General features: G+C 37.9%; 1 protein-coding gene across 2 annotated transcripts in view; it reads right to left on the bottom strand.

The window, feature by feature from the left end:
- The window catches only part of LOC112826735 (phosphatidylinositol 3,4,5-trisphosphate 3-phosphatase TPTE2-like), a 142,722-nt gene that overhangs the window by 100,264 nt on the left and 25,576 nt on the right, over positions 1-16,882 (bottom strand). Inside the window, exons 5-10 of one of the 2 annotated variants that reach the window (XM_025874987.2) lie at positions 12,669-12,722; positions 10,793-10,846; positions 10,084-10,134; positions 8,494-8,547; positions 6,916-6,969; positions 6,032-6,103 (exon numbers count right to left, since the gene is read on the bottom strand). In XM_025874987.2, the coding sequence (XP_025730772.2) occupies positions 6,032-6,103; positions 6,916-6,969; positions 8,494-8,547; positions 10,084-10,134; positions 10,793-10,846; positions 12,669-12,722 (339 nt within the window). Of the gene's footprint in view, positions 1-6,031; positions 6,104-6,915; positions 6,970-8,493; positions 8,548-10,083; positions 10,135-10,792; positions 10,847-11,494; positions 11,540-12,668; positions 12,723-16,882 lie in introns of those variants that run through there. The other variant, XM_073894294.1, reaches the window with a different exon arrangement.

The raw sequence follows: 16,882 nt of genomic DNA, 5'->3' as shown, positions 1-16,882 counted from the left end.
AATGCATAAAATTCATTATATATAAATTGTACCTTAAGTTAAAAAACATGTTTTAGTGTGTTGTAAATTATACCTTAATGTGTGAAAAGTGTGCCAAATGATGGAATAAAATAGATTCTGGAAGCAGTCAGTATGTAAAGATTCATAATATAATAGGGATTTAAAAAATCAATGAAAAAATTTTTTTCAATAATGGGTTAAATAATTCAACCAAACTCATTGAATGCCTACTATGGGCCATGGTACTGCTTTAGGCACTGGAAAGACAGCAGTTAAAATAGAAAAAAAAAATTATTCCTTTATGGTGCTTGTATTCTTATTGTAAAGATAACCATAAATACAATAAATAAGTAAACAGCATATTAAGTTATAAGGTGATAAGTGCAATAAAGATCATTAAAATAGGCAAAGACAATGGAGGGTGATGCAGTTTTAATGTTGAAAAACTAGTAGTCACTCAGGAGAAAAACAGATTCCGACACTTCATACCTTAATACAAAATAAATTCTGGGAAGATGTTCTTTTTAAATGTGGAAAATAAATTCAAAACATAGAAGAAATTTTGATATATTAAAATCTTGGGTAGAGGCTTTCAAGCTCTAAAGGCATGAATCATAAAGACATGTACAGATATATTCTATTGCATAAAGATTAGAAACTTCTGTATAGTGATAAAATCTTTAAAAAATGTATATGTATAATAAAAAATATCAGTAGCCTCATAAACATTTTTGTTGACACAGAATTCTACTTCTGAGAACTTATCATAAAGAAATAATAATATACAGAGATTTGATCTTAAAAATATTCATTTTTTGCAACAGTAAAGTATTGTAAACAATATCCAGCAATATCTGACTATTTAAACAAGTTATATCAATAAAACTAAAAGGCAGCCTGTGGAATGGGAGAAGATATTTGCAAATGACATATCTGATAAAGGGTTAGTATCCAAAATCTAATAAAGTACTTACCAAACTCACACCCCAAAAACAAATAATCCAATTAAGAAATGGACAGAAGATATGAATAGACACTTTTCCAAAGAAGACATCCAGATGGCTAACAGATACATGAAAAGATGCTCAACATCACTCATCATCAGGGAAATGCACATCAAAACCACAGTGAGATATCACCTCACACCAGTCACAATGGTTAAACTTAACAACTCAAGAAATAACAGATGTTGGGAAGGAAGTGGGAAAAGGGAACACTCTTGCATGGTTGGTGGGAATGCAAACTGGTGCAGTCACTCTGGAAAACAGTATGCAGGTTCCTCAAAAAGTTAAAAATGGAACTACCTCAGGATCCAGGAATTGTACTACTAGGTATTTACCCAAAGGGTAAAAAATACAGATTCCAAGGGGTACATGCACCCCCCGATGTTTATAGCAGCATTATCAACAATAGCCAAAATATGGTGAGAGCTCAAATGTCCATCGACTGATGAGTGGATAAAGATGATGTGGTATGTATGTACAATGGAATATCACTCAGCCTTCAAAAAATGAAATCTTGCCATTTGCAATGATGTGGATGGAACTAGAGTGTATTATGCTAAGTGAAATAAGTCAGCCAGAGAAAGATGAATACCATATGATCTCACTCATATATGGAATGTAAGAAACAAAACAGATGAACATAGAGGAAGGGGAAAAAGAAAAAAAGGAGAGAGGGAAACAAACCATAAAAGACAATGATAGAGAACAAACTGAGGGTTGATGGAGGGAGGTGGGTGGGGAATGGGCTAGATGGGTAATGGGTATTAAAGAGGGCACTTGTGATGAGCATTGGGTTTGCATGTAAGTGATGAATCACTGAATTCTACTCCAGAAACCAACATTGCACTGTATGTTCACTAAAATTTAAATTAAAAAAAATAATGTCAATAAATTTAGAATCATGAAAAAAATAAGTTATGGCACATTTGTGCTGTGACATTATATAGCAGTTAAAAATTGAAAAATAAATAAACTCAGCTATTGGCAGGACCTTAGGCAGCAGTAAAAATTTTGAAATTTTATTTTTTTAATTTAATTTAATTTTATTATGTTATGTTAGTCACCATACATCATTAGTTTTTGATGTGGTGATCCACGATTCATTGTTTATGTATAACACCCAGTGCTCCATGCAGTACGTGCCCTCTTTAATACCCATCACCGGCTAGCCCATCCCCCCTCCCCAGAACCCTCAGTTTGTTTCTCGGAGTCCATAGTCTCTCATGGTTCGTCTCCCCCTCCAATTTCCCCCCCTTCATTTTTCCCTTCCTTCTCCTGATGTCCTCCATGGTATTCCTTATGTTCCACAAATAAGTGAAACCACATGATAATTGACTTTCTCTGCTTGACTTATTTCACTTAGCATAATCTCCTCAAAAATATATAATGTTGTAAATGCATATGTATATGTTATTAACCTGGAAATATATTCATGATACAGCACTGAGAAACAAATTTATTTTATTCTTTTTAATTTTTTTACATTTTTTTATTACATTGTTAGTCACCATACAGTACTTCATTAGTTTTTGATGTAGTGTTCCATGATTCATTATTTGCATATAACACCCAGTGCTCATTGCAATACATGCCCTCCTTAATACCCATCACCAGGCTAACCCATCTCTCCAACCCCCTCCCCTCTGAAACTCTCAGTTTGTTTCCGAGTCCATAGTCTCTCATGGTTCGTCTCCCCCTCCGATTTCACCCCCTTCATTTTTCCCTTCCTTCTCCTAATGTCCTTCATGCTATTCCTCATGTTCCACATAAATATTTTTTATGCTAAGTGAAATAAGTCAAGCAGAGAAACAATTTTAAAAATATAAGCATGGTAAAAATAAACTATTGGAACTACATCAAAATAAAAAGCTTCTGCACAGCAAAGGAAACAATCAGTAAAACCAAAAGGCAATCTATGGAATGGGAGAAAATATTTATAAATGACATATCCGATAAAGGGTTAGTATCCAAAATATGTAAAGAATTTATAACTGAACACCAAAAAAACAAATAATCCAATTTAAAAAATGGGCAGGAGACATGAACATTCTCCAAAAAAGACATATAGATGGCCAACAGACACATGAAAAGATGCTTAACATCACTAATCACCAGGAAAATGCAAATCAAAACTACAATGAGATAGCACCTCACACCTATCAGAATGGCTAAAATCAACAACGCAAGAAGCAAGCAGTGTTGGCGAGGATGTGGAGGAAAAGGAACCCTTGTGTGCTACTGGTGGGAATGCAACTGGTGTAGCCACTGTGAGAAACAGTATGGAGGTTTCTCAAAAAATTAAAAAAGGAACTACCCTACGATCTAGTAATCACACTATTTGGTATTTACCCAAAGAATATGGAACACTAATATGAAAAGATATATGCACCCCTATGTTTATTATAGCAGTAATTATAATAGCCAAGATACGGAAGCAGCCCAAGTGTCCATTGATAGATGAATGGCTGAAAATGTGTGTGTGCACGTGTGTGTGCACGCACACCCACACACCCACATGCAGGAATATTATTCAGCCATAAAAAATGAAATCGTGCCATTTGCAACAACATGGATGGAGCTACAGAGTATAATTCTAAATGAAATAAATCAGAGAAAGACAAATACCGTATAATTTCACTCATATGTGGAATTTAAGAAACAAACAAACAAATAAAGGGGAAAAAGAGACAAACCAAAAAAAGATTCATAAGTGTAGAGAACAGACAGAGGGTTATCAGAGGAGGGGTTAGTGGGAAAATGAATGACATAGGTGAACGGGATTAAGAGTACACTTATCATGATGAGCACTGAATAATGTATAGATAGAATTGTTGAATCACTATATTGTACACCTGAAATATAATACTGTATGTTAACTATACTGGAATCAAAATTAAAAACTTAATAAAAAAAGGATGTAAGCATGATACTTTATCCATAAAAAATGTTTAAGGAAACTAAAATAATAGGTATCAGAAAATAAGAATGACTATTTATGGGTGGAGGTATTGTCTGTATTTTCTGATTTTCCTAATAGAACTTTTGTTATTTTTGGCTTTTAGCATAAAATTTATTTATGGTACTTTAGTTTTGAAAACACTTTCACGCCTATTATTTTACTTTTATTATTAGTTTTTAATTATGCAATACCCAGTAAATAGGTACTGTAGATAGAAATATTACCAGTTTACAGATGAATGATCTAAAGTTTAAAGAGATTTAGTGAGTTGCCAAGTGCCAAGTAAGTCTTAGATGCCAAAGCCAAGCATTAATTTCAGCTCTTACTCCAAATCTCAACTCCCTTGCCGGAAACACCAGTGTTTCTCACAGAGACTAATGCAAATACTACCAGTATCTATGTAGTAAGTGTTTGCAATTTAAAAAACAAAACCAACAAAACCCCACTTTATTTTGTTTGGAGGGGGTAAGAAGGAAATGCTTGCTCTGCTCAGTCTATCCAAATTTTGCCCTTCTTTGCTCGTTTGTTTCTTAAATTCCGCATGTGAGTGAAATCATATGGTATTTGTCTTTCTCTGGCTGACTTACATTGCTTAGCATTATACTCTAGCTCCAACCATGTTGTTCAAATGGCAAGATTTCATTCTTTTAGTATGGCTGAATAATATTCCACTGTGTGCATACACACACACACACACACACACACACACACACACACACACACACCACATCTTCCTTATCCATTCTTCAATACATGGACACTTGGGCTGCTTCCAGAATTTGGCTTATAGTAAATAAGGTGGCTATAAACATAGGGGTGCATGTATCCCTTTGAATTAGTGTTTTTGTATTCTTTGGGTAAATACCCAGTAGTGCAATTGCAGGATCATAGGATAGGTCTATTTTTAACTTTTTGAGAAACCTCCATACTGTTTTCCCCAATGGCTGTAAACAGACTCTTAACTATAGAGAACAAACTGATGGTTACCAGAAGGGAGGTGGATGGGGGAATGGGTTAAATAGGTGATGGGGATAAAAGGTGCACTTGTCATGATGAGCACCGGGTAATGTATAGAATTGTTGAATCACTACATTTTACACCTGAAACTAATATAACACTGTATGTTAACTATACTGGAATTAAAAACTAAACAAACAAACAAACAAAACAAATTTTGCTCCAGTCCTGGGCAGCCTCATTGCAGAAAATATATAGCTAATGTGCAGACCTATAATTTAATTAAGTAGCAGAGTGAACTGTTTATTGATGGCCTATGATAAAAAGTCATAGAAAATGGAAATTAATTCATGGATAATTCAGAGAACTGTTTGGATTCTTTTGTCTCTTCTTTATTTTCCATATAATCTTTTTCTAGACAGCAAAAAAATTCCAACAGTGACCAGTAAATTTCCTCTTCAGAACTACTCACTCTCCAACATTGGCACAAGCTGCGGAATGGTTAAATAAGTGGCAAAGAGAAAAGAAGAAAAATCTCATGAATATTTCTGCAATTCAGACACATGTGATTTTAAGAACGTATTGTTTCCTTGCCATGAATATACGGTAAAAATGCCTTCAGGTCACTGCAATAGGAAGTACTCTCAGGGAGATTACTCAGACACAAGTCAAAATTAATAAAATCCCAATGAGCATGAAGAGGCCCTTAATCAGAAAAATGTGTTCACTTTTGTTCTCAGTCCCATTTGCTCATAGACAAAATCCACAAAACTGGGAACCAGAATATATCCAGAAGAAAAATGAGGAAAGAACACAACGAAGGATTAAGTAGCATTCTGCAATCCTCTGTTAAAAAAATTTGCTTTAAAATTTTTATCTACTAAGAGCATTTTCACATGTTTAAACTAGAACATTTATTTGTGAAAATGTGGAAATATTTTTTTCAAGCATGGTACTCACCTGCAAGTTCTAGTCATTATTGTGTGCCCTCCCTCTCAAACATTTTGATACCTTTCCACAGTTTTTCTCTTTGCCTCAGTACAAGCTCTACCTTTGCAAAGCTAAGAGATCCACTGATGGTCCCCTTCCTCCAAATTTCAAACTGACTTACTCATATGAATTGAGAAAGACAATGTCTTCATCATCATCATCATCATGGAACCTGGAGAGTCGTTCCATTATACTTTAACCACCAACAAATGCAAAAACATGTCGTTAGAGATTTGCTACATGTAACAGCAATGTGAAAATTTATTTGAACAAAAAAATTCCTTGAATCTAAAGGATATAGTAAACATGACTTTGCTCACTGGACGACCTAAATATTTAGAAAGAATTTTAGACTCATTGTCCAGAAAACTCTGTATTCTCATGGGTACTTCCAAGATTGAATTTTGCAAATCTCTCTAGCTTTCTCTCCCCCACCCACCTCCCCCCCATCTCCCTCCTCCCACCCCTCTCCTTTCTCTGTCTCTCCTTCCCCCACCCCCCGCCCCCAGTCTCTTTATCTCCTCTCTCTCTGTCTTCTGCATCTGTCTTCCTCTGTGTCCCTCTGTCTTTCTTTGGCTCTCTCTATACGTAGAGAGATCAATGTATATATAGCACTGACCCAAATAAATGACATCAGTAGTCTTTAATGCATCATCATTGAAAGCTGAAATATATTAAAGCAGTCAAATACTTCTGATGTTACTTTATTCAGGTCAGTGTGAAGGATTAAAAATGTACATGGAACCAAGTGATTTCAAATACTTTTTTTTGGTTGAAATTAGATACATTTGCTCTACAATATATAAACTGATTGAACTCTTAAAAATATGTCAATTAATTATTTAGAACCTCAGTCCCTCCACCACCTTCTACTCTTCACCTATCATGGATATCTTTTCCTTGGATAGGATTTAAATAATTTTTGGAGACAAGGACTCCATAACTAATTGTATCTCACAAACTTTAGTATCCCTCTTCCTCTCCCTCTATATATTTATATCTCACCTTTCATTGGTGGCTGTAACACAGGTTACTTTTTTCAACACATTTGAATCATAGCTACAGGGTTAAAAAAAAATAGTAAGACTCCGTGTCTTTCTACACTGATTTCTAAATGCAAATTAGCTACAATTACTCTACAATTTATAATGTAGTTGACCTGAAAAAATTACATCTTAATCGGCTCATTGAAGCCTAGTATTTAATTTTTCCCTAGAAATGAACTTTGTTTGTAATGAAAATCTTAGTCCTGTGGAAAAAATTAATAAATCAGGTTTATGTACACTTCTTTTAATTACCAAGTGTAATACCATTTGGTGGTTAAATTTATTTCAAACTCAACTGAGTTTGTAGATACTCATCTTGCTTGCCCTTGTAATCTTCTGTCTTCTCAAGTCCCTGCAGCACCTATTAACCCCTCATAGAAGTCTTTTCTGCACCTCAGAGAGGGTCAGGTAACTGCCAACCTGAGGCAGGGGCTGCCCTCAGTGTGATGGTGGGTTTGGGGCACCAAGCTCACATGGTGACAGCACTCTGGGAGGTGAGAGACATATCCAGGGTCTACTAGATCCATTTTTTTCTGCTGAGGGTTCCTCTGCTCCCTATCCACCACTGATTCCTCCTCGCTCCAAATTCAATTCTGCTTTCTCTTGGCCCATCATCTTAGGGAGTACAATGAGTCTCATACTTGGACAGTCTGGTAGTTTCATAAGTGTTTTGGATGCTACTAAAGGTAACAGACTATTTCCTTTTATGATCTGTTCTTTTTCCCCCAAAGAGATCCAAAAGAGAAAGAAAGTTACATACTGAAGCTTACAAAGACTTTAGATAAAGTGCCAAAGAAACTCTATTGCCATGAATACTTTCCTGAATGAATTTCACAATCTCCTTAACTCCCTTCCTCTATCTCCGTATGTTTATATCCCACCTTTCCTCAAATGGTCAAACACAAGTCAGTTTTTTCACCTGACTTGGGTCATTCCTAAAGGATTAAAAATGCACACTTTAAGACTTTACATGTCTCTCTAGACTTGTTTTTAGATGAAAATTAGCTACAACTATGCTACAATTTGCAATCTAGTTGACCTAAAAAATAACCAGTCATTTGAAACCTGGCATTTAATTTTTCCCTACAAATGAGGCTTTCTACCCTTATAGTGAGAATCTTAGTCCTGTGGGAAAAAAACTTAATGAATCAAATTTGTGTACATTTCTTCACTCCTGAACCTTCTCCCTGTTCCAAAATAGATTTATCTCCTCTTTGTTCCATTTTAGTAGAGTCTCATACACTGAGCATTATGATAAGGAAACTATCATAATGGTTTGGTGGCCACCAACCAAGGGTGACAAACAGACAAGGAATAAGATGCATCCCTCTTATGACCTGTTCCTCTTTTATCCAACTCCACCCAAACCAGACAGAAAGTTACATATGCCACAGTAAGATTTAGAAACGGTGTCCAAGACACTAAAGGTCATGAATGCTCCTGAAAATGAATCTCCAAAATCTCAATCTCTCTCTTTCTCCCTCCCTCCCTCTTTTGTACATATATTTATATGTGTATAGTTTTGTTTATATCTCACATTTCCTTGGTGGTTCCATCAGAAGTTCCTGTTGTTAATTCACTCAAGGCAGTACTAAGGGATTAAAACAGGACATAGTTACCCACCTCCCTTCCAGCAACACTCACTTTGATCCCTATAGCTATGAGTCTCATATGGTTTGTCTCCCTGTTTTCCTCCCCTTCCCCCATGTTCATCTGTTTTGTTTCTTAAATTCCACATGAGTGAAATCATATGGTATTTGTCTTTCTCTGACTGACTTATTTCGCTTAGCAAAATATTCTTTAGTTCCATCCATGTCATTGCAAATGGCAAGATTTCATTCTTTTTGATGGTTGAATACACACACACACACACACACCCCACATTTTCTTTATCTATTCATCTGTTGATGGACATCTGGACTCTCCATAGTTTGGCTATTGTGGACATTGCTGCTATAAACATTGGGGTGCATGTACCCCTTCAAATCACTATGTTTATATCCTTAGGATAAATACCTACTAGTGCAATTGCTGGGTTATAGGGTAGCCATATTTTTGGCTGCACCAGTTTGCATTCCCACCAACAGTGTAAGAGGGTTCCCCTTTCTCCACATCCTCTCCAACATCTGTTGTTTCCTGACTTGTTAATTTTAGCGATTCTGACTGGTGTGAAGTGATATCTCATTGTGGTTTTGATTTGTGTTTCCCTGATGCTGAGTGATGTTGAGCATTTTTTCCATGTGTCTGTTGGACATTTGTATGTCTTCTTTGTAGAAATGTCTGTTCATGTCTTCTGTGCATTTCTTGACCAGGTATTTTGGGTTTTGGGTGTTAAGTTTGGTAAGTTCTTCATAGATTTTTGGATACTAGCCCTTTATCTGACAAGACATTTGCAACTATCTTCTACCATTAGGTTGCCTTTTAGTTTTGTTGGTGGTTTCCTTTGTCGTGCAAAAGCTTCTTATCTTGATGAGGTCCCAATAGTTCATTTTGCCTACATCCTTCTTCCCACCTAATTTCCTGCTTCTCCAGTCCCTCCTTCACTCCCTTTTCACCTCTCATGCTTGCCTTCCTTGCCCTCAGATAGTGTCAAGTAACTGGCAGGTCTGAGGCAGGGGCTCCCTCCATGTGACTGTGGGTTTGGGGCAGTAGCCTCACATGGTAGCAAAGCTCTGGAGGGTGAAATATCCAGGTTTGATTAGCTCCTCTCTTTCTGCTGAGGGCTCTTCTGTCCCTTGTCTACTGCTACCTCCTCCTTGTCTTAAATAGCATTCTGTCCCATCTTCACCCAGTCTAGCAAGTCTCATACACAGGCATTCTGGAAATCTCCAAAAGGTTTTGGCTGGTCGTCACTAGGAGCAAGAAGGATCCTCCTATGACCTGTTCCTCTTTAACTCGACTAGATCCAAAAAAGAAAGTTGCCTAGAGGTGCTACAGTGACAAGATTCAGAAACAAAGACTCTGTATTGTCCTGAGTGCTCCTAAGAATGCATTTGGAAACTTCATCCCTTTCATTCACTGTATTTATGTTTGTGTGTGTCTTTGTGTGTCTGTGTCGATATATAAATACATATATTCATATATGTCCATATAAACATATATTTATCTTTATTCATTTATATCTCACATTTTACTGGTGTTTTCATAGCTGTCTGATTTCAGTTCAGTCAGGGCAATTCTAAAGGATAAAGAGGCACATAGTCAGACACCACATGTAATGCTAGACTGACTTTTTTCCATTTAAATAGCTACAACTGCTCTATACTTACAACTGCACTATACTTACGGTCAACCTTTAAAAATTCATGTACATAACACCTAAATGAACCAGGTAGGTCATTTTTTATTAGAAATGAGGCTTTATTTAAGATGTAATGACTTAGGCCTACAAATAAATAATGCATCAATCTGTAAGAAGTTCTATACTGTCACCCTAATCCCAGTGTGTAACAGGCTTTTCTGGTAGAATTTATTTCAAATTTAATTTCAGTTTGGAGGCAACTATCCCTCTTATCCATTTAAATTCCTGGTTCTCAGGGCCTTCTCTCTTCTCCTTACTTTCATTAAGGGTTTGCCTGCTATTAAGGGAAACAAACATACTCAAGGGAAGAAGCATTCCTCTTATGGCTTCCTCTTTCATTCAACTAAATCTAAAAAAAAAAAAAAAAAGAAAGTTACCTACATATACTACAGTAGGAAGCAGTTTGAAGACTCTCTATTGCCAGGGATGCTCCTGAGAGTGACTATTACAAATCTCAATCTCTCTCTTTATTGTTTTATGTGTGTATGGGTTGAGATTATATGTGTAATTTTAAATTTATGCATTCATATCTCACATTTCATTGGTGAATTCCTCATAGGTTTCCAATGCCAATTCATTCTGGGCAGGGCTAAAGAATCAGAAAGGCACATAGTCAGGCACCACATGTAATGCTAGAATGACTTTCTTTCCATTTAAATACCTACAATTGCTCTGTACTTATGAACTGGTCAATCTTTAAAAATTCATGTACATAACACCTAAATGAACCAGGTAGGTCATTTTTTTATTAGAAATGAGGCTTTATATAAGATGCTAATGACTTAAGCCTATAAATAATTAATGCATCAATCTGTAAGAAGTTCTATACCGTCACCCTAATCCCAGTATGTAACAGGCTTTTCTGGTAGAATTTATTTCAAATTCAACTTCAGTTTGGAGGCACCCATTCCTCTTACCCATTTAAATTCCTGGTTCTCAGGGCCTTCTCTCTTCTCACTTTCATCTAAGGGTTTGGCTGCTACTAAAGGAGACAAACCTACTTAGGGGAAAAGCCTTCCTCTTATGACTTCTATTATTCAACTAAATCTTAAAAAAAAAAAAAAAAGACAGTTACCTACATATACTACAGTGAGGACCTAGAAGCAGTATTGAAGACTCTCTATTGCCAGGGATGCTCCTGAGAGTGACTATTACAAATCTCAATCTCTCTATTGTTTTATGTGTGTATGTGTTGAGATTATACACATAATTTTAAATTTATGCATTCATATCTCACATTTCATTGGTGAATTCCTCATAGGTTTCCAAAGTCAATTCATTCTGGGCAATTCAATCCCATTCACAGTGGGATTAGGGTGACAGTATAGAACTTCTTACAGATTGATGCATTATTTATTTGTAGGCCTAAGCCATTTCATCTTAAAGAAAGGTCTAAAGAATCAAAAAGGTACATCATCAGACACCATGTGTAATTCTAGATATACTTTTTTTCCATTCAAATAGCTACAATTAATCTATGATATGAATCGGTTGATTTTTTAAAAATCCAAGTGCAAATCAATAACCTGGAACATAGTGGGTCAGTTTATTATTAGACATGAGGTTTATATGGTAGTAATGATTATCTTATGTCCATGAGTAGTTAACACACCAAGATTTAGGTACAGTGTTCTTTATTGTTACCCTAACCCAATGTGTAACTACCTTTGGTGGTGGAATTTATTTGAATTTAACTTTAGTTTGTAGGTTTATAGGTACATATCCCTTTGACCTAATTTCATGCCTGGCGATTCCCTCCATCAGCTGCTTACTCTTCATGCTTCATGGAGGTCTTTCCTGCCCCTCCAAGAGGGTCAAATAACTAACAACCTGAGACAGAGGCTCCCTCCAGTATGATGGTGCGTTTGGGATTGGAGGATCAGCTTAATACAGTAGCAGAACTCCAGAAGGTCATGGACACATCCAGTGTATTACCTCCATTCTTTTCTGCTGAGGGCCCCACTGCTCTGTCTACTGCTAACTCCTCTTTGTTTCAAATACCATTCTGTTCTTTCTTGGCCCACCCTAGTGGAGTCTCATATATAGGCAGTCTGATAATTTCCTAAGAGTTTGGCTGCTACTCACTAAGGGTAACAAACATACTGAGAGGAAGAAACATCCCTTTCATGACTTGCTCCTCTTTTATTTAAGTGAATCTGAGAAAGATAAACGGTTACCTACAGATGTTAGCATGAGAAGACTTAGAAACAGTGTCAGACACTCTGTCTTGCTTTGGATGTTCCTGAGAGTTAATTTCACAAATTTCAATCTTTATTTCTTTGTGTTGTATTTCTGTGTGGGTGCATGTGTATAAATATATATGTGTTTATGTTGATAGGAGTATGTATATGTATATATGTACTTATTATTATATATATTTATATATATATATTTATGCTTTTCAGTCTCACATTTCATTGCTGCCTTCCTCATAAGATTCTGGTGTCAATTCATAATGGTTTGGGCTAAAGGATTAAAAATGTACATGGTCAGATACCACATATAATTCTAGATTTACTTTTTTTTTTGTCCAAACAATTATAATTACTCTAAGCTTATGAACTGGTTGATCTTTAAAAATTCATATATCAGTAAATTGAACCTGGTATATCATTTTTTATTAGAGATAAGGCATTAGACTTCTGGGCAAGGTAGTGTAATGTTAGGATCCTATGCTCACCTCATTCCATGCATACACCTAGATGACACCTACATCAGTATAAATAACCCCCAAAATAACCCAAGAGTGGCAGAACAGACTCTCCACTCCTAAATAGAGAGAAGAAACCACATCAAAGAAGGTAGAAAGGGTGGAGACAGAGTCAGGAGCTAAATGGACCTACAAGACTCCCCACAGAGGTGAGGGATGTGGTGGGCACAGAGAGGGTAGAGGAGAAGACCTCACACCAGGCACCCCAGGCATGGAAAACAAGCACAGGGAAGACAAATTGCCATAACATTAGGCTTTGAAAACCAGAGAGGATCAACTTCACCAGTTCTTACAATCAGTGGGACTTATTGCCTGGAAATTTAAAAATCAGTGGGCTCAGCTCTGGGAGAGCTGGAGGACAATATGAAACTAAATACCTGCCCTTAAAGAGACAGCACAACAAACAGCTCCCTGAGATAGGGCACTGACCCAGCAGTTTGAAAAACACCTGGGGTATGCTGGAGTGGTGGGGGGGGGGGGGGGGGATGGGGTAACTGGGTAATAGACATTGGGGAGGGTATGTGCTATGATGAGCGCTGTGAATTGTGCAAGACTGTTGAATCACAGACCTGTACCTCTGAAACAAATAATACAATATATGTTAAAAAAAAAAAAGAAGAAGAAGAAGAAGAAGATAGCAGGAGGGGAAGAATGAAGCGGGGGGAAATCGGAAGGGGAGATGAGCCATGAGAGATGATGGACTCTGAAAAACAAAGTGAGGGTTCTAGAGGGGAGGGAGGTAGGAGGATGGGTTAGCTTGGTGATGGGTATTAAAGAGGGCACATTCTGCATGGAGCACTGGGTTTTATACACAAACAATGAATCATGGAACACTACATCAAAAACTAATGATGTAATGTATGGTGATTAACATAACAATAAAAAATAAAAATAATACATTAGAGGGAATAAGTACTAGAGGAAGAAAAATGAATCAGCAACGTGGAGGACAGAATAATGCAAAGCAATCAAGCTGAACATGAGAAAGGAAAAAGAATAATAGGGGGGCGGAGCAAGATGGCGGAGGAGTAGGAGACCTAGATTTCGTCTGGTCTCAGGAATTCAGCTGAATAGGGATCAAACCATTCTGAACACCTACGAACTCAACAGGAGATCGAACAGGAGAGTAGCAACAACTCTCTGAACAGAGAAGCGACCACTTACTGAAAGGTAGGACGTGCGGAGAAGTGAATCCAAGGCGATATTCGGGAGGATAGACGGCGGGGGAGGGGCCTCCGCCGGCCGCTTCTGGCAAGTGATAGAGCCGCGGAGCACAAAATCGGACCTTTTAGAAGTTGGCTCCGCGGAGGGACGTCGCTGCAGTGGCTAAGCGGGGGGTGGAATCCTCCCGGGACAGTGTGGTCTCAGGACTCTTGGGGTCACGGAGAGACCGGGGGTGCCTGAGTGCGCCAGAGCTCCCAGGTATCAGAGTGGGGAAGCCGGCTGCAGAGACGGAGCAGAGTCGCGGGCTCTCAGCTCGGGGTTGCCATAAACTGTGATCTGCGGCCCAGTCGGGGCACGGCTCCCCCAGCAGGGACCCAACAAGCAGCAGATCCGGGGAGACTCCCCTTCCTTCCCGGGGAGGAGCGGTGCGGGAACGCACTGCAGGGATCTGCTGGGTTTGGAGACTCCGTGCGGGGTCGGGTGCCAGAGATAGCAACGCTCGATCACAGGCCGGGTGAGCACGGAGTGCGGCCGGAGACCGGGGACACAGGAGTGACTGCTTTTCTCTAGGGACACACTGAGGAGCGGGGCCCCGAGTTCTCAGCTCCTCCGGGTGGAGATTGGGAGGCCACCATTTCTGCCCTGGTCCTCCAAAGCTGTACCAAGAGCTTGCAGGGAACAAAAGCTCCTGAGAACAAACCGGAGCAGCTTCCTTAGCCCGGACCGACAAGGGCGGGGCAATTCCGCCTCCGGCAAAGACATTTGGAAACCACAGCAACAGGCCCCTCCCCCAGAAGATCAGCACAAACAGCCAGCAAGCCAAGACCAAGTTGATCGATCAAGGAGAATGGGAGAACTCCAGCGCTAGGGGAATACTGCACATAGATTCATGGCTTTTTTTTTTTTTTTACCATACCCCGATCCATTATTTCATCAAAGTTAATTTTTGTTGACTGTTTTTTTTTATTTTTCTTTTTCCCTTTTTCAACCAACATCTTATCAATCCCTTTTTTTAAAAAAAAAAAACATTTTTTATTTTTCATTTTTAGAGTCATATTTTATCCCTTCATAGTAGTTACCCTTATTTTTGGCATATATATATATAAGTTGTTCTCTCTTTAAAATTTTGGGGAACAGTTTCTTCTAACAGATCAAAATATACCCTAAATCACTAGTGTATGGCTTTGTTCTAGTCTCCTGCCTGATCACATTCTCTCCCTTTTTCCTTTTTTTTTTCTTTTTCTTAAATCTTCTTTCTTTTTTCAAACAACTTATCTTACCAAGTCCTTTTATAAAATCTTTTATAATTTTCATCTTTACAGTCATCTTCCATCCCTTCATTGTATCAACCCTTATTTTGTACATATATGTCTTTCTTCCTTTAAAATTTTAGGAGGCACTTTTTTCTAACAGACCAAAATACGCCCAAAATCTAGTGTGTGGCACTGATCTATGCACTAGCCTGATCATATTTGATCACATTCTGCTTTTTTGTATTGTTCTGTTTTTGTTTTTATCCTTTTTTTTTCCTTTTTTTTTTTCTTCTCTTTCTTTTTTCTTTCTTTCCCTTTCTTTTCCCCTGGTTTCAGGTCTTTTCTGATTTGTATACAGTATATTTGCTGGGGACGTTGTAAACCTGTTAGCATTTTGTTCTCTCATTCATCTATTCTCCTCTGGACAAAATGACAAATCACCTCAGCAAAAAGAACAAGAGGTAGTACCGTCAGCCAGGGACCTACTCAATACGGACATTAGTACGATGTTGGACCTAGAGTTCAGAATCATGACTTTAAAGATACTAGCTGGGCTTGAAAAAAGCGTGGAAGTTATTAGAGAAACCCTTTCTGGAGAAATAAAAGAACTAAAATCTAACCAAATCGAAATCAAAAAGGCTATTGATGAGGTGCAATCCAAAATGGGGGCACTAACTGCTAGGATAAATGAGGCAGAAGAGAGAATCAGCGATATAGAAGACCAAATGATGGAAAATAAAGAGGCTGAGAAAAAGAGAGAGAAACAATTACAGGATCACGAGGGCAGAATTCGAGAGATAAGTGATACGATAAGACGAAACAACATAAGAATAATTGGGATCCCAGAAGAAGAAGAGAGAGAGGGGCAGAAGGTATATTGGAGCAAATTATAGCAGAGAACTTCCCTAATGTGAGGAAGGAAACAGGCATTAAAATCCAGGAGGCACAGAGAACCCCTCTCAAAATCAATAATAATAGGTCAACACCCCGACATCTAATAGTAAAACTTACGAGTCTCAGAGACAAAGAGAAAATCCTGAAAGCAGCTCGGGAGAAGAGATATATAACCTACAATGGTAGAAACATTAGATTGGCAACAGACCTATCCACAGAGACCTGGCAGGCCAGAAAGGACTGGCAAGATATCTTCAGAGCACTAAACGAGAAAAATATGCAGCCAAGAATACTATATCCAGCTAGGCTATCATTGAAAATAGAAGGAGAGATAAAAAGCTTCCAGGACAAACAAAAACTAAAGGAATTTGCAAACACGAAACCAGCCCTCCAAGAAATATTGAGAGGGGTCCTCTAAGCAAAGAGAGAACCTAAAAGCAGCAAAGAGCAGAAACGAACACAGACAACAGACAGTTAACAGTCACCTTACAGGTAATACAATGGCACTAAATTCATACCTTTCAATAGTTACCCTGAATGTAAATGGGCTCAATGCCCCAATCAAAAGACACAGGCTATCAGATTGGATTAAAAAACAAGACCC

The sequence above is a fragment of the Callorhinus ursinus genome, unplaced genomic scaffold (genome assembly GCF_003265705.2).
Source record: "Callorhinus ursinus isolate GAN/ISIS: 27379988/994484 unplaced genomic scaffold, GSC_fseal_2.0 scaffold7, whole genome shotgun sequence".
Lineage (NCBI taxonomy): Eukaryota > Metazoa > Chordata > Mammalia > Carnivora > Otariidae > Callorhinus > Callorhinus ursinus.
The sequence above is the reverse complement of the archived record's forward strand: the minus strand, read 5'-3'. Positions and strand labels throughout refer to the sequence as shown.